The sequence below is a fragment of the Lissotriton helveticus genome, chromosome 5_1, assembly GCF_964261635.1.
Source record: "Lissotriton helveticus chromosome 5_1, aLisHel1.1, whole genome shotgun sequence".
Lineage (NCBI taxonomy): Eukaryota > Metazoa > Chordata > Amphibia > Caudata > Salamandridae > Lissotriton > Lissotriton helveticus.
The window spans coordinates 1,189,845,574-1,189,864,619 of NC_136065.1; the positions used below are offsets into that span (position 1 = coordinate 1,189,845,574).

Sequence of the window (19,046 nt, forward strand, 5' to 3'; positions counted from 1 at the left end):
ATCCCATGGCATAGCACTAACAACATACGCCGACGACACGCAATTAGTGCTATCGGTGCATGATAACGGAGCTAGCGTAGCAGCCAACCTCCAGGAGGGTATGAAGGCAATAAGCTCCTGGATGTCATCTAACTGCCTCAAGCTTAACTCTGATAAAACGGAGGCGATGACATTCGGGAGCTTGAAACCAGCATGGTCCCCACATTGGTGGCCACCGGAGCTGGGATCCCCCCCCGAACCGGTGACTAAGGTCCGCAATCTGGGAGTTATCTTCGATAACAAACTGACCTTCCACCACCATGCCAATGCCGTGACCTCATCTGCATTCTTCATACTCAAAAAAATCAAGAAACTTCTCCCATATCTACCTCAGTCAGCTGGCAAAACTCTAATTAGTACTCTTGTGTTCTCTAAAACGGACTACTGCAACTCTCTGCTTCTTAATGCGCAGGAAGGAGTCCTTAACAAATTCCAGACCGTTCAAAACGCGGCAGCAAGGATGTTACTTTCAATTCCCAAATTCACATCAGTATCTCACCGCTTCAAAGAACTCCACTGGCTCCCAATCAGGAAACGAATAAAGTTCAAGGCTCTTTGTATAGCCTACAAGACCCTTAATTATCCAGGGCCTAAGTTCTTAAAAATAGCTCTTCATCCTCTGGAGCATCGCAGAACTCTTCGATCCTCTACTACTTGCATGCTGTCTGTCCCTCGAACAAAAAAAGCCACTTGGGGAGACAGGTGCTTCACTACAGCCACTGCCAAGTTATGGAATATCCTCCCACTGCATATCAAAACTGCCCCAACCCTCATCAAATTCCGAAAGAGCCTTAAGACATGGCTTTTCTCCTCTGCCTAACTACCCTCAAAGAGTATGGAGTCCTCTGATCACTAGCGCCGAGACACCCTTAGGGGTATTTGTGCGCTTTAAAAATAGCAAAAAATAAATAAATAAATAAATAAACACGGAGCTTAGAGAATGTACAGTCGCTCACCTAGGTTTGTCCATTGGATTCTTCCCTGAGACCTGCAGGCTACACCCATACCTCAGCAGCAGGAGCATTAACCCTCAGGACTGTTTTACCAGCTAGTGCGCTTCCATTTGTTTTCGGGCTTCCATAGCCGCCTGCGTGTGATGGGACTACGGGCAGTGCAGAGTGCAGAATCAGAGTGCAGAATCAGAGTGCAGAATCAGAGTGCAGAATCTGAGTGCAGTTTGAGAGTGCAGAGTGCAGATTGAGAGTGGAGAGTGCAGTTTGAGAGTGCAGTTTGAGAGTGCAGTTTGAGAGTGCAGTTTGAGAGTGCAGATTGAGAGTGCAGATTGAGAGTGCAGTTTGAGAGTGCAGTTTGAGAGTGCAGTATGAGAGTGCAGTATGAGAGTTGAGAGTGCAGATTGAGAGTGCAGATTGAGAGTGCAGATTGAGAGTGCAGATTGAGAGTGCAGTTTGAGAGTGCAGTTTGAGAGTGGAGAGTGCAGATTGAGAGTGCAGTTTGAGAGTGCAGTTTGAGAGTGCAGTTTGAGAGTGCAGATTGAGAGTGCAGATTGAGAGTGCAGTTTGAGAGTGCAGTTTGAGAGTGGAGAGTGCAGATTGAGAGTGCAGATTGAGAGTGCAGTTTGAGAGTGCAGTTTGAGAGTGCAGATTGATAGTGCAGATTGAGAGTGCAGAATCAGAGTGCAGAGTGCAGATTGCAGTTTGAGAGTGCAGTTTGACAGTGCAGATTGAGAGTGCAGAGTGCAGATTGAGAGTGGAGAGTGCAGATTGAGAGTGCAGATTGAGAGTGCAGAGTGGCAGTGAGTGCAGAGTGGCAGTGAGTGCAGAGTGGCAGTGAGTGCAGAGTGACAGTGAGGGCAGAGTGACAGTGAGGGCAGAGTGACAGTGAGGGCAGAGTGACAGTGAGGGCAGAGTGACTGTAGAGTGAGTGCAGAGTGAGTGCAGAGTGACAGTGAGTGCAGACTGAATGCAGAGTGACAGTGAGTGCAGACTGAGTGCAGAGTGACAGTGAGTGCAGAGTGACAGTGAGTGCAGAGTGACAGTGAGTGCAGAGTGACAGTGAGTGCAGAGTGACAGTGAGTGCAGAGTGATAGTGAGTGCAGAGTGACAGTGAGTGCAGAGTGAGTGCAGAGTGAGTGCAGAGTGACCGTGAGTGCAGAGTGACAGTGAGTGCAGAGTGACAGCAGAGTGACAGTGAGTGCAGAGTGACAGTGAGTGTAGAGTGACAGTGAGTGCAGAGTGACAGCAGAGTGACAGTGAGTGCAGAGTGACAGTGAGTGCAGAGTGACAGTGAGTGCAGAGTGACAGTGAGGGCAGAGTGACAGTGAGGGCAGAGTGACAGTGAGGGCAGAGTGAGTGCAGAGTGACAGTGAGTGCAGACTGAGTGCAGAGTGACAGTGAGTGCAGACTGAGTGCAGAGTGACAGTGAGTGCAGAGTGACAGTGAGTGCAGAGTGACAGTGAGTGCAGAGTGGCAGTGAGTGCAGAGTGGCAGTGAGTGCAGAGTGGCAGTGAGTGCAGAGTGACAGTGAGTGCAGAGTGACAGTGAGTGCAGAGTGACAGTGAGTGCAGAGTGAGTGCAGAGTGACAGTGAGTGCAGAGTGGCAGTGAGTGCAGAGTGACAGTGAGTGCAGAGTGACAGTGAGTGCAGAGTGACAGTGAGTGCAGAGTGACAGTGAGTGAGTGCAGAGTGACAGTGAGTGACAGTGAGTGCAGAGTGACAGCAGAGTGACAGTGAGTGCAGAGTGACAGCAGAGTGACAGTGAGTGCAGAGTGACAGTGAGTGCAGAGTGACAGCAGAGTGACAGTGAGTGCAGAGTGACAGTGACAGCAGAGTGACAGTGAGGGCAGAGTGACAGTGAGGGCAGAGTGAGTGCAGAGTGACAGTGAGTGCAGACTGAGTGTAGAGTGACAGTGAGTGCAGACTGAGTGCAGAGTGACAGTGAGTGCAGAGTGACAGTGAGTGCAGAGTGGCAGTGAGTGCAGAGTGGCAGTGAGTGCAGAGTGGCAGTGAGTGCAGAGTGACAGTGAGTGCAGAGTGACAGTGAGTGCAGAGTGAGTGCAGAGTGACAGTGAGTGCAGAGTGGCAGTGAGTGCAGAGTGACAGTGAGTGCAGAGTGACAGTGAGTGCAGAGTGACAGTGAGTGCAGAGTGACAGTGAGTGCAGAGTGACAGTGAGTGAGTGCAGAGTGACAGTGAGTGACAGTGAGTGCAGAGTGACAGCAGAGTGACAGTGAGTGCAGAGTGACAGCAGAGTGACAGTGAGTGCAGAGTGACAGTGAGTGCAGAGTGACAGCAGAGTGACAGTGACAGCAGAGTGACAGCAGAGTGACAGTGACAGCAGAGTGACAGTGAGTGCAGAGTGATAGTGAGTGCAGAGTGACAGTGAGGGCAGAGTGGCAGTGAGGGCAGAGTGACAGTGAGGGCAGAGTGGCAGTGAGGGCAGAGTGACTGTAGAGTGAGTGCAGAGTGAGTGCAGAGTGACAGTGAGTGCAGAGTGAGTGCAGAGTGACAGTGAGTGCAGAGTGACAGTGAGGGCAGAGTGAGTGCAGAGTGACAGTGAGTGCAGACTGAGTGCAGAGTGACAGTGAGTGCAGACTGAGTGCAGAGTGACAGTGAGTGCAGAGTGACAGTGAGTGCAGAGTGACAGTGAGTGCAGAGTGACAGTGAGTGCAGAGTGACAGTGAGTGCAGAGTGGCAGTGAGTGCAGAGTGGCAGTGAGTGCAGAGTGGCAGTGAGTGCAGAGTGGCAGTGAGTGCAGAGTGACAGTGAGTGCAGAGTGACAGTGAGTGCAGAGTGACAGTGAGTGCAGAGTGAGTGCAGAGTGACAGTGAGTGCAGAGTGGCAGTGAGTGCAGAGTGACAGTGAGTGCAGAGTGGCAGTGAGTGCAGAGTGACAGTGAGTGCAGAGTGACAGTGAGTGCAGAGTGACAGTGAGTGAGTGCAGAGTGACAGTGAGTGACAGTGAGTGCAGAGTGACAGCAGAGTGACAGTGAGTGCAGAGTGACAGCAGAGTGACAGTGAGTGCAGAGTGACAGTGAGTGCAGAGTGACAGCAGAGTGACAGTGAGTGCAGAGTGACAGTGACAGCAGAGTGACAGCAGAGTGACAGTGACAGCAGAGTGACAGTGAGTGCAGAGTGACAGTGAGGGCAGAGTGGCAGTGAGGGCAGAGTGGCAGTGAGGGCAGAGTGACAGTGAGGGCAGAGTGGCAGTGAGGGCAGAGTGACTGTAGAGTGAGTGCAGAGTGAGTGCAGAGTGACAGTGAGTGCAGAGTGAGTGCAGAGTGACAGTGAGTGCAGAGTGACAATGAGTGCAGAGTGACAGTGAGTGCAGAGTGACAGCAGAGTGACAGTACCAAGCACACACCCACCAGCCGTCAGTGCACCCTTCCACCAGGCACACACACCTCCAGCCGGCAGTGCACTTTTCCACCAAGCAATCGCAGTATGGTACACTTTACTTTTAAACATATTCATATAAAGCACAGCATGCCACCATTGGTAAAATTACAATTCAACCAAGATACTTCCACTACACACCACATGCACACACTCCATAACACATGGCAAAAAGACATTGGCATTTACAATGCCATTAGCTCAAACTCAAATAAATCCGAGCCCGATTGCATTTCTAATGCTTGTTTGTTTTTGGAAAGAATAAGATGTGCAATATCGACTGTGTCTCATAGTACACCTAAGCAAAATTGACAGCATATCGATGTTGTGTAGGAAACGAGTTTCCAAGTAAGTTAAAAGAATAAAACGCAAATTTTGGGGCAGCAATTTTTTATTTGCAAGTTTTTGTATTTGAAAATATCAGTGGGTTAAACATATTATTGATTTGTAGTTTTGTCATAATGTTCCTGTTCCTGGCCTGACAGTTCGGGCTGGACTGTTACAATTGGAGCAGGGTCAAGATTGATTTGTATATGGCGCGGTCCAAACTGAAATGGCAAGGTAAGCAAAAGAACAATGGGTTGAGATGCTAACCCGAGCAATTGCTAGTGATTAGACATATTGCAGTATTACTCCCATCACCTGTTGTGTGTTTTAGATGTATGCCCTAACTGATGAGCCCTAATCAGGACAAACCCCATTTTGGGTTGCTTGTGTTCCGGTTCAACAAGGACCTGCCCTGGCTGTTCGGGCTGGACGGCTCCTCTTTGATCAATGTCAAGACTGATTTGAATATGGCTGGGGCTAAAACTGAAATGTCCATGTGAGCAAAAGAACGATGGGTTGAGATGCTACCATGAGTGATTGCCTGTAGTTAGACAAATTGCACGCATTCCTCTCATCACCTTTTATGTGTATAATGTTCCCGTTCCAACAGACTGTGGATTATCTGGTCATAAATGAGACTATAATCCCACAAAAGAACAGGTTTTATCAAGTTGAGAATGGGCATCTAGATCAAAATTGATTTAAGCCCCAATTATGGGTTGTGCTAAGTGGAATTCCCATTTGGAATTCCTCTCAGCGCATTTATCAGTGGGCCAGTGTTCCCATACCTGGATTTTCTGGGTGTGGAAACATGTGACCCAATTGTAATAGCAAGAGGTTCTGACCAGTAAGTTTGTTTTTAGAAAAGGTTGTATTGTAGTCCGGACCCACTTCCCTGCCCCAGCCCAAGCCAAGTCACAGGGAGAGCATGTAATACATTTGTTACAGGTAATGCATGTTATTCCTGTAAAGAATGTAATGTCCCCCCTTGCCAGGCAACATCTTCTCCTTCACTCCTGCATCCTCCGAATCCTCACCCAGGAGACCTTTCATGCATTTATCCGTCGCTTATAGCATGTGGTAAATGTATGTATTAAGTACAATGGAATATGGAATTCCATGCAGAGTACTGGCAGGAAAAAACAGTTCTCTGGCGTTATTCCCCATTCTGTGGGATTTAACTTGTAACTGTAGAAATTCCATGTCAGGATTCTGGCCAGTATCGGAAATAACAACCACACAAAATCTTTTCGTTATGTATAATATTGCTTCCCGTGACTTAGAGGGCCAGGTTGTGAAAAGGTTTCTTAAAAAGAATGATGCACTGTAACTTTTAAATAACAATAACAATGGTGGTGTCTTGCACTAAAAGCCAAGAATATTGTGAACTAGAATGATACTCATATGAACTGCATTCCTTTCTGCAATTTTCTTATTGTTGAACCACCTGAGTCTATTCATTTGTCCTTTCTTGCAGGATGCTCAACAGTGGAATTACCTTTTCAGTGTTATTGGATCTAGATGCCGTCTTATTGCTGATGCTGCTTCTCAAAGCATTTCCAAGCTCTTAGAAAACCGTGGCATAAACACACCGACGTCCAGTGGCTTGGTCATAAGGCACATTAATCAAACCACAGTGACTGACCTCTTGGATATCTTTCAATATGTGGATGGTAAGTAAAGTAAGCTTTTTGAAAATAAAACTAACATTAAGGGCCTTTTGTGACACATGCATTGCTACAACATGTTGTGCTGGGTACTGAACAAGGAACAGAAGGAACATTTAGGTTCCTTTTGAAGCGTTGAGGGGAAGAAATCATTTTTACTGTTGTCAGTGTTCGAGTGAAGATACAGAGTGAGGTCTGGCAGGCCACTGCTTGGTTTTGTCAACTTTAAAGTTCCCATGATCCTGTTCATAGTCTCTTTCAAAATAATGTCTGTCAAGGGTGAAGTTTGCAAAAAACACAGTTGATGGACAGAATGTAGAACAATGTCATACATTCACCCCAGTACAAGGATCTGGGCCTAAATCCATCGTTTTTTTGCACTCCACACCACCCTGGGTTAGACACTGGCTATATGCAAATCAGCTCTGACCCTGTGCCTCATGGGAACAGTCCAGTCCGAACTACCAAGCCATGTCTTTCCCAGACCGGAATCAAGCATCCAAGGACCGGTTTCTGGCTATCAGCCTTCATCAGCCTGGATAGCTTGACTCCAGTGGTGTGGAGAGCCTGGGATTCACGTCTGAGCATACCCAGCACACTCGGGGTGAAAATTGCAAAAAACACAGTTGATGGACAGAATGTAGAACATTGTCATACATTCACCCCAGTACAAGGATCTGGGCCTAAATCCAGCATTTTTTGGCACTCCACACCACCCTGGGTTAGACACTGGCTATATGCAAATCAGCTCTGACCCTGTGCCTCATGGGAACAGTCCAGTCCGAACTACCAAGCCATGTCTTTCCCAGACCGGAATCAAGCATCCAAGGACCGGTTTCTGGCTATCAGCCTTCATCAGCCTGGATAGCTTGGCTCCAGTGGTGTGGAGAGCCTGGGACTCACGTCTGAGCATACCCAGCACACTCGGGGTGAAAATTGCAAAAAACACAGTTGATGGACAGCATGTAGAACAATGTCATACATTCACCCCAGTACAAGGATCTGGGCCTAAATCCATCGTTTTTTTGCACTCCACACCACCCTGGGTTAGACACTGGCTATATGCAAATCAGCTCTGACCCTGTGCCTCATGGGAACAGTCCAGTCCGAACTACCAAGCCACGTCTTTCCCAGACCGGAATCAAGCATCCAAGGACCGGGTTCTGGCTATCAGCCTTCATCAGCTAGGATAGATTGGCTCCAGTGGTGTGGAGAGCCTGGGACTCACGTCTGAGCATACCCAGCACACTCGGGGTGAAAATTGCAAAAAACACAGTTGATGGACAGAATGTAGAACAATGTCATACATTCACCCCAGTACAAGGATCTGGGCCTAAATCCATCGTTTTTTTGCACTCCACACCACCCTGGGTTAGACACTGGCTATATTGTAGTGTAGTTCCTATTATCCCAATAGGCTCTGCGCATTGGAATAATATCTTCAATAGTATAGACGTAGGACTGTGGTTAACTAGGTCTTCTACTGACGATATTAGACTTAAAGTTATGTGTGCCAGCTAGCTCAGAGTTCACTAGAAACTTTCTCGAATAGGCAAGGAAGAGTTTAACCTCCCTGGATAGACAAGAAGGGATTTAGTTTCTGACAACCATAGAACATGACAACTTTGCTCTCCCCTAATCGAGAGTATATCTCTAGAGTCGTGTGAAAACAAAAGACAACTATTTTACTCAGTCAGTACGTGCATTCTTAGTTTCACCAGGTTGTAGAGAAATAAGAGATGGGCGTGTTTCAATAAAAAGATGTTATTTATTGATCAGTCTCTTTTCTCATACAAGAGAAATGAATCGCTATTATTGCAATACTTATAGTTAAGTAAAGTGCATACAGTAAAAACAGAATTATAAAATAATACTGTAAAAGCATTTATATGGTTTCTTAGCCATATGATACTTAAAATGGATAAAAGATATACATACATATATACATTGACTAATCGTACTCAACTGGTGCCTCTAACTACGCCTACCCCGGTGTACCCGACCTAAGCCTAATACGTGGGAGGGAGTAAGTAAGTAGCAGTTTAAGTTAAGTTTGTTTTGCCAAGAATCTGACTCAAGAATTCTCTGTAAGGGGTTAGTCAGTTCAGTACCTGGGATTTAGAAGGCTGGAGGGTTGGTATCTCTGTCTCAGGACTCGATATCCCAGTTACCCGCGAGGGCGGCTGGAAACGCCGGAGGCTGGATTTCTCGGCAGGAGAAAAGGCAGCGTCTCTCTCAGCGCGTCAAAAGGGAGGGGCAGCGTCCGTGGGCTTTTCTGCATCAGCTGGGCTCTCCGGCAAGTAGCGCTGCTCCAAGCTCGTCACCACCGTGTCTTAGCTTAGGGCAGCGTCGGTATATTTATACCTGAAAGGTGCCGTGTTTGACGTAAGGATGGACATAAGACGTCAGCAAGAATGTCATAAGGACTAGTCGTTCTTCCATTCTTTGCAGGAGTTCTCGAGCGAAATCAAAACAATAGCTGCGGGGGATTTCCCAGGTCTGTTGGAGGTTTGATTTGTTTTGAGAACTCGGTGTGCTTCTCTAGGGGGCTGAAGGGATAGTGCTTGCTTAATGTGACAGCATGCGCTATGACCTAATCTGAAAACGGGTTTCTGTGCCGGTGTATGGACACTAATGAATTAATAACCGGACAAGGGTCAGAAATAGGAGTATCAATATAGGTACCTAGATAAACACACTACACCCACTCCACGAATTTATGTACATATTTACTAACCTAAGCAATAGTAAACATAACTAACAGTGCATGTGTATACCGAACCACCCCAAAAACATTTTCGTATTTGAAAAATGGTGTATGCGAAATGCACGAAATGAGTATAGGTACTGTATGCATTCAAGCAGTATAATCATTCAAAAAGGAGATGCACATTTTGAATGATTTGCGAAATTACACATGAAATGGCTCTTGATACAGAAGAAAAATTGCGAGACCATCTCATCACATATAAACACAATTAATTGCATATAAACTAGAGGTTGAGGTAATGTAATGTCTCTAATATTCCTAAGAATAGAAGTTCTGTTCTCTAAGAATAGTTTTACTTTAAGCAGAAGATAAGTGCCAAAAAGGTAAATATTTTGGAATTGGAAAAAAAGTTTTCGCTATTCAGGGGAGAAGAGAAAAAATAGTTCACAGTCACTTTGTTTTCAAAAGACTGAAGGCCAAATTCAGAGTTCAGGGAACGCCGTGTGCAAGTTTGTTTAAAATCATTCTCTCTGTTCCGGTGAAAACATCATTTCAGACAGATTCTCGAAAAAACAGTCTACAGCTTCTGGTGAAAGTTCGACTAGGTTCGAAAATGTCGCTACCATGCAGTCATGCGCATGATTGCTTTCACTGATGGTTTGATCAGAACTGTTTACAGAAGGTCGTACCTGGTCGATGCTGCCTTCATCTTGTACTTCACTACCCTTCAATCGTAGTGGTGAAGTCTCCACGAATGCCGTCATCAGGATAGGTAGCCGCTGGGGACAGCACAATGCATGAGCCTTTACTGGACCCAACAAAGTATCTGCATCCAATGGTACATCTGATTGTAGTGTAAGACAGGTGTCCAACACGCATTCTTCGCCGCATAGCATGCATCTTAATACAGGCATAACACAATTCTGCCAGATGGGTCTGAATGAAAGAAACCAGGTCATATTTAGATCTTGTAGCCGGGCTAAGCCAAGGACTTTAGTTATGCGGTCCCGGTAGCGGATAGCTAGGATTGTTTCTTCCAATGTTGCTGGAGTTTTGTCTGTGACATGGCTTGCAATAACGAACCAATAGTAGCAAGAATAAAATGCCTGCTACGAGTCCCAACAGGAGTGGAAGTCCGCCAAAGATGGAATGGACGAAATTTGGAAAAATACCCAGGATCGCTTTGAATGGGGTTAAAGCGCCTGAAAAAACTGTCTTAAATACACTCGCGATACCACTTGTATCAGAAATATTTAAGATTTCGTTCAGCATTTCTGCGAAGTGTAGGGGGCAATTTGTTGATAACATTGAATGAATCTCTGCCGTTGTCCTTGCAACTTGGAGATCATACGTTTCTTTTGGTGACGTCAACTGGGAAGGCGTCTGTAGGAGCACAGTCTTCATTCTGCTTAAAGTATCAATTCGAATAGAAGAGATTTTTAAACTGGGCCATAACCTTCCCTCCCTGTCTGGAGCATCATTCGGGAACAATACTCTTTCACAGCACATGACCCTGGAAGTCACGCTTACGAGATAAGGTTTTCCTGGCAGCAAGCCACAACATCTGTGATCTACAATTAGAATGTAACTCCCGTTCGAAAGTCTTCTAAAGAATGGTTCTATTTGTGTTGCAGGTGTGCCTAACTGGTGACATGAAAGGTTATTTGAAGTCCCTTCACAGGCCCCATGCAAACTAATACCCTGACACAGAAGTATGCCACTCAGTGATTTTTCACAATTATTACCACTAAGAAATAATACACTCTGTCCGTTGTTACTGACACATGTGTGTGTATAGGGCAAGTTCCATGTGGACTTAATGTATCCTTTGCCCAACCTTTCATACTGGCCTGCCTGTATATATTTTTGGCAGTATTGAAACTGGAAAGTTGTTATCGGAATATTTATTATCCCATGTATTATCCATTCAATGACAGGTCGTTCTGACATTGTCAATGGTAATCTCTCAAGTTGTTCAATGCTCAGAATTGTATAGTCAGCACCCTTTTGTGCCAAACTGATTTGCTTATCAGTAAGGTTAAAGATATTAAATAGTGACGTTGTGTTGATTAAACGCCAACGCACATAGCCTGAACGCAGATTTTGTAACGTCCAGCCAAGCTGTACAATAGAACGTAATTGAGACTGACCGTGTTGCAACATCAGTAAGTCTTGTTCTATTATATCGATTGCAGAAGATACAATACTGTCCAGTGAATATATTCTGGAAGACAGAGTCATTAACCCATTGTCCACAACAGAAAGTGATTTTTCCAAATTAACACGGTCAATTTCCCGTATTTTTTCTGCTGTCTCAATTTGAGTTACTTTCCAAGCTTCGTTGTAAGCTGCATATATAGAGGCTGCTATGAAACGTTTTAGACGCTGTTTGCGTGGTCCCATGATGAAATCACGCAAGTCAGCACCTTCTTTAAGTAAAGTTAAGTGTTGCTTAATTTCTGACAGTGTGGATGTATGTAGCCATTGAAGGCAGAGTTTCCCCACACTATAAGTAGTTACAATCCCTGGATGTTGTCTCAGGGAGTATCTTGGGTCTGGCCTGGTCAATGTGAACCCCTGTATTTTGTTCAGGAATCTGTCTTGACAGTTATTTGTGTCTGTGGGCCAGATCAACCATTGTTTCCAATCAGCATGTGTTCTGTTTTGGTTTAAAATATGGGATACGTCTATCTCAACATCCGTAGTGCTATTACTGTTAGGTGTTGGTTTTGGAATAGACGGTTTATTTAAGTCTTTAATTTTGGCTAGGCCAAGACAGGATGTCTGTTGAATTGTATCATTCAAAAATATAATTTGTTCTGGGATCATGCAGGCTCTAAATAATGATTCTATACCTTGCACTTGCCAATCTTTTGTGCCCCAGATCGTTTTCGTTTCAATGTTATTGTTCCAGAAATCAAAACCGAATGTATTCATTTTTTCAAAAAATGAGTCTGAATATATTAATTTTGTGTTTGTAAGCATGGTTTTCACTCCTGTCTTATTTAACAATTTGAAATAAAATGATTCTGCATTACTTGTGTTGAACCCTGAAAAGTATGAATATTTATCAAAAAATGTCTTTGAACTGCCTTTTGGTGGAGTCGCACAATGTTCCCATTGGTTAAATTTTAAAACAATTCTAGGTTGAGTAGATTTATGCAGATAATGGTTACCATAATGGTTGTAACAAAACATTTGATCGTAATTAGATGAACCTTGCAAATAATCATGTTCTGTAAATTTAGCTGACATTACTAGATCAGATATCATATCATTAATACTTTCAAAGTCCCAATCATCAGCAAACGTGCTTGGTTTTACAAAGTCACTTAATGAAATCTTGAATTGATGAGGATACTTCAGGAGCTCAACTGGACCATAGATTTCGTAATCAGTTTTGTCCCATGCTACCCCACCGGGTATAGGATTGGCTGTGAAGTTTACTGAAGAAAGATCTCTTTTCTCGATGTGTGAAGACTTGTGTGGTTTCAGGACCAAGTTGATGTTCTGACTTGCTGTGTCCATTGTAACTTTCCCTCAATGAAATGTCCCAAGCATAGTACCATGATGAGCCAAAGTATGAGGATGAATACTCCTAGTGCCACCCAAAGTTCAATCCATGGAGAAATCAGATAGGTTTCTTTTAGTTGATGAAAGAGTTCCTTTGTTTTATCTTTAAAGGTTTTTGTTGTCCGCTTTTCCTCTGGTTCACTCAGATCTTCAGAAAAATCATCGAAGTTGATGAAGTAGCCTGATGCTGTTCTGTCAATTGTTTCAATTGCTTCTGGATTCCTTTTGGTTTTTGGAATTTTCTTTGTTTCATTAGCATAGTCTGTGGTTACATCATTGTAGACTGGTGTTTCTTGATGTAAAATTTTGATTTGGGTTTCAAGGGGTTTAAGTTCCATTGCTTTGTTGCATAGTCCTTGTTGAATCACTGTAGGTTTATCAGGTGTGATTAGTCTTTGAGTTTGAACCTCTGTGTTTGTAGCAAACTTTGGTGTTCTACTACTTCTTGGGAGTCCACTTGGCCTACTACTTGTTATCGGCCACATGATTGTGGTTTAACCAGGTCGATGGATACAACTCGGTTCTCCTTTTTACCAGCAAGGGGCGGTAGTACTACTGATCTTGTCCCGTTGACAGACAAGACAGGAACTGCTTTTCTGTAAGAAGGCCCAAATTCCTTCTTCACCGCGATCTTTTCTCTGACCAGATCCCCGATTTTTGGAATCCAGACAGGCCTTGCTGGGACAGGTGGTTTCTCTTCAGTGGTTATTGGCTGCTGTTTCAACTTTATGTTGCTCAGGTCTTTTCTTGTTTCGTTTAAGTCCTGTAAAATAGCCAAACGATCTTTGATATCAAAGCATTTTTCTTTAACCACTGCAGTTTGACTATCAAGGTCCTGGATTAACATTCTAGTCCCAAACAATAGTTCGTACGGACTGAGACCTCTCAGAGAATTTCTTGGCAGATTATTAAGACTACGTTGGACACTTATTAAATGTTTGACCCACCCAGCTCCTGAACCTAATACCTTTGCTGTTATAGATTGCTTTATGTCACGGTTTTTTCTTTCCACAATTCCGTTTCCCTCAGGATGAAAGGGACAAGAGTACCGCAATGCAATGCCCATGCTGGACATGGCCTCCTTGTAAGCCCGAGAGCTGAACGCAGGACCCTGGTCAGAATGTAGCATGCCAATTGCGTATGTGCCGATAAAGACTCGCAAATCTTTGTATAACAGTTCATACGTCATCCGAATGCTGGGGTCTACATTTTAAGTGAAAATAGTCTCTACATGTTAATATGACGCATTATTCATACTGGGTATTTCATGTCGATAGCCTAATCCTTTATTTAGCGAAAAGCCATGGGAATACACCGTTTCGTTCACCACTGCGATCTCTGTTGCAGTCTTGACAATTTTTTGCAAATATGTGATGTTGCAGCCTCATTCCTGGCCACCAATATGTTGATTGTAATTCTTCTAGAGAATCCTTAAGTTTAAGGTGTCTAAGACCCTCACCCATATGTGCGTCTGCTATTAACAAGCCTCTCCTGTCCATGTTTGGAATCACTCTATCCCCCACTCCAGGGATTCGAGCAAAAGGAACGGAGTTTGCATCGATTATGTATGTATAATTGAGTGGATACATGAGGGGTAGCGCTGAGCAGTCGCCTTTTGATGACGTTTTTACTGCCAGCATTGTTTCCCCGTCAATGTATTTTACTGAACGCTTTTTTGTAGCTACGGAAGCCGATTTAGTTGGTCCCGCTGTGGCTGTCTCAGCCAATGAATTCCCTGTGAACGCCATCACGCTGATGACTCAGTGAGTGTATCACGTGAGTCTTTGGTAGTTCTTTCTTTAAAAGAACTATTTGTTCCCAAAGCGATTTTTGCTTTATTGTTGCACCTGTGTCATCTTTGTACCCGTTTTCAACCCATTTCTGCAAGTCGTTATTGTATGATTTGACGCAGTAATATGAATCGCACACTATTAGTGTCGGGAATTCGCGATCCGCATTATCTAGCGCCATTTTTAACGCTATTATTTCAGTTTGTTGTTCTGAATTATTTTCCACTGAGTGTGTTTTTGAAAACAGAGGTCTTAATTTACCTCCGCGCCACACGTCTTTTGTAATCTCGCATGTGGCGTTATAGGCTTGTTCTCCTCAAACTGAGGGCTGAGCATGTCCGTCTGTATGTATTACACAGGCGTACTGTCGTATGGGCAGAATGTCGATTGGCAGAGGATATTCTCTTTCATATTCTAGATTTTTTAATTTTGTCAACTCTGGATCAAAATAGTATTTCACTCTGTCTGTAGCAAGAGAATCTTCCCATTGTATCCATCTTGGATTTAGTGCCATAGTAGGTAAATTACATGGGGTTGTTAATGCCTCAAAGGCTGATTCTGCTGTTCTGACTGTAATCTGTCTGCCGTCAGCTTGGTATCTTTCTCTTGCTACAGCTGTTTGAACCGCGTGAACAATGTTTTCCTTAATGCTGAATGTTTTTTCAGCTTCTGTGTACAAATGTGTTTTGTATGCTATTGGTACCTTTTCTCCCTCATTTGAGGTTAGGTATGTGAATCCGCATCTTCCTGGGATGACTCGAATCACAAGGTTGCGTGTGTTATCGCGTGTTTGCAGTTTTGTTTTAACTAACATGTCTGTTTGTAAAGATCTCAAAATTTCTGTGTGTTTTTGAGTCCAGTTGATTCTTTTAAAATCTGGTTTTATTAGATCATAGAGAGGTTTAACCCTCTCTGCATAATTTATAATGTAAGTTCTTCCGAAATTTAGGAAATCTAGAATTGATTGTAAGTTTTTCAGCGTTCTAGGTGCTTGGATTACAGCACATTTCTCTAGGAAATCTTTAGCCAGGCTTTTGCCTTCACTTGATAATTCATATCCTAAAAATAGGACAGTCAGATGGGCAATTCTTGACTTCTTGAAGTTGAATTTGTAACCCTCTGCTGCGAACCCAAGTATTATGGTGTTCACTCTTTTCAAGTGAGTATCCAAGTCATTGTCTGTTAGATAGATGTCGTCGACATAAGATAATGCCTCATCATCATATATTTGTAGTAACTCTGTTACCCTTGCTGAGAATAATCCTGGGCTGTTCTTGAACCCTTGGGGCAAACAACAGAAATTTTTTCTGCGAGCCATTTATTGAGAAAGCGGTCAAATATCTGCTTTCTGGTGCTATATTTTGACAAAAGAATCCATTAGAGATGTCTAATGTTGTTTTGTATTTTTTGCGCACTATGCTATTCATTAGTGCTGCACTGTGTGAGTTTTGTACTGCAAATGTTTTGCAGCATGAGTTAAGGTGTCTGTAGTCCAAAACTAGACGATATGAATCATCTGGTTTGGAGACAGGAAACAAAGGATTGTTCATTTGTGAGGTGCATGTTTCAATCACCCCCTGGTATTCAAGTTGATCTAAGATCTCCCTGACCTGTTTTTTAGCTTCTTGCTTAATTGGGTACTGCCTTTGTGCAGTCGGTTGAGATTTTAACTGGATTTTGTGAGGAGGAGAGTCCTCATCCCATCCCACATGATTTTTATATAGTGCAGGAGCCTGGGCTACTGCCCACTTTCTTGCAAGTGTATATTTTTTATGAATTGGAATATGATTTGAGAAGGCAGGCATAATCATTTCTTCGCCATGAGGGCACTCCCTGACAAACTCTGGTGACCAGTCTTTTTCAGCTAGAAGGATGTCATAGCCCTTGGAGAGATTATCCCAAAATAGACCCCTTATTTTCCTAATCTTATCTCCCTCTATACGTAATGTTATTTCATATATTTTATGAGGTTTGCTAACTCTGGTATCTGCAGTTTCCACTTGAATGTATTCATTTGTGTCCACTGTCTCCAGATGATTCATCAGGATCTTGCGAGCTATGCTCACTTCTGCTGCGCTGTCTAACATTGTCTGTGCCCACTCTCCGTTTTTCAGCTGAGTCCTCAGGATCCTCGGCATGTTTGATTATTTTAATGCTGGCTACCTTTTTCTTTGGAAATTGTAACTTTTTACTTTGATGAGCAGGTTCTTTGTCTTTGGACTTGACGTGCTCTTCCCTGTGTTCTGACCGTCCTCTTCTTTCCGATTTCTGCAAGGAAGTCTGAAAATATCGAGAGGGACGTGTATCAATATCTTGATATCTATCAGGTTTCTTCAAATTATCCCTATTTCTAAGGTTGTATTTTTTCTCAGAGGGCTCCCTCTGGGGAGACTTGTGTCCTTGGTCCGGAGATCTTTCTCTCCGCCGAGGAGACCTTCCTCTGGACTGGAATCTTTTTTCTTTGGGAGTGGATTGTTTATTTCCATCCCAGTTCTTTTTTGAAGTGTTTAGATTATTTTTAATAAATACCTTTTCAGGATTTTCTATTAGTTGGGGTTTCATTGGTTTCCCACCCAAACTATCTCTTCCTAGTTCTTCATAGGATTTCTCTATGATTCTGGCAAGTTCAAATGGTTGGTCTGCTATATCTGTTTCCTTCAATCTTTGGCGGATCGCCACATTTGCTGCTTCCCCTTTTATGTTTGCTAGTAATATTGCCGAGACCTGCTTGAAGTCTTTCAGTAATTTCATACCCAGAGTTAAAGCAGGTTCTGGACCGTATTCATTTTGAATCTGTTTTAGCACCTCTGGTATTACCGCCATGGACGGAACACCATGTGTTTTTGTGTAAATGGAAGCAAAGACTGTACCCCAAGTGTCACAGTCCTCCACATGTGGTGCGATCCCCATTGGGAGACAGATAGTCAGAATTCTGTGTTTCTCCACAGGGGTGGTATCTGGAAATACCGCCTCTATTTGAGTTATTTTCTGTGCTAACCAGAATGGAATTTGTTCCCTTTTAATAGGTACTTTACCTAGACAGGACTGTATGTTCTGTGGTGTGATTTTATTTGTGTTCCCCTGATGAGGGGTCAGCTGTGGAATTTTAATAGCTGGTTGGACTGTTGAAGTCCGCATTACATATTGGACTATTTGTCTGTGTATTTTAATCAGTTGTTTTAATTGTGTTAAAAGTTCTGGTATTGACATTTTTTCAATGTCTGGATGTGGTGTGTATCCGGCTAGAACCGGCCACGTTGCTCCTGGTCTACCTAGTGGACCGAGCCTGGTGATGTGATCATTATGTTTTCGGGCGCCTTTAAACCAGAGCAGGTGCTCCTGGTATTTGAGTGGTATTTCCACCTCCTCGAAAGGGGTGTACTCATCCGGAGGTTCCTCTATCTTGTAATAATGGAACTCCTTTGTTACAGCGTTTGGTGCTGGAAAATTTATCCATGAATAGAATACCTCTGTCTGCCAATATTCGTGTGCCTCAATTACGAATATGACTGTACAACCTCTCGGTGTTAGTCCATTTTCTATAAGTTTTAAAGTTATAGTTTTTCTTATGCTGACCGGGATAAGTATTGCACCCGGGTCTTGCTGTAGGAGACTTGTGTCTTCCTCTAGGAGTTGAGCTGCTATTCTAGCTGCCTCCCTATCTTCTTCAGTTTCTGACATTTTACTGTCAAGAAGAGTTTTGTTGCAGATCAGGTTTCCACGGAAACAAAGATTAGATGCACAATATTTTGGAACACTGTATCCTTCAACGTTGAATAAACCAAAAACCATACATAGGAGTCTCCTCCTACTAAGTTTGGCGGATTTAACCTTTCACCCACTCCAGACGTCTTTGGAGTTTTATGGAAAAAAGGGTCTGTGTGAAAAAGCACGACTGAGTTACTCTAATGTCTTGCGTTAGATTTATCGCCTATCCAAACCGTTGGGCGCCATGTAGTGTAGTTCCTATTATCCCAATAGGCTCTGCGCATTGGAATAATATCTTCAATAGTATAGACGTAGGACTGTGGTTAACTAGGTCTTCTACTGACGATATTAGACTTAAAGTTATGTGTGCCAGCTAGCTCAGAGTTCACTAGAAACTTTCTCGAATAGGCAAGGAGGAGTTTAACCTCCCTGGATAGACAAGAAGGGATTTCGTTTCTGACAACCATAGAACATGACAACTTTGCTCTCCCCTAATTAAGAGTATATCTCTAGAGTCGTGTGAAAACAAAAGACAACTATTTTACTCAGTCAGTACGTGCATTGTTAGTTTCACCAGGTTGTAGAGAAATAAGAGATGGGCGTGTTTCAATAAAAAGATGTTATTTATTGATCAGTCTCTTTTCTCATACAAGAGAAGTGAATCGCTATTATTGCAATACTTATAGTTAAGTAAAGTGCATACAGTAAAAACAGAATTATAAAATAATACTGTAAAAGCATTTATATGGTTTCTTAGCCATATGATACTTAAAATGGATAAAAGATATACATACATATATACATTGACTAATCGTACTCAACTGGTGCTTCTAACTACGCCTACCCCGGTGTACCTGACCTAAGCCTAATACGTGGGAGGGA

The 19,046-nt window shown here is 43.4% G+C and overlaps 1 protein-coding gene across 1 annotated transcript in view; it reads left to right on the forward strand.

Moving 5' to 3' along the window:
• Positions 1 to 19,046, forward strand: part of ENO4 (enolase 4) — a 578,809-nt gene that overhangs the window by 251,813 nt on the left and 307,950 nt on the right. Inside the window, 1 exon segment of the mRNA XM_078643902.1 lies at positions 6,194 to 6,389. Coding sequence (XP_078500028.1) covers positions 6,194 to 6,389 — 196 coding nt within the window.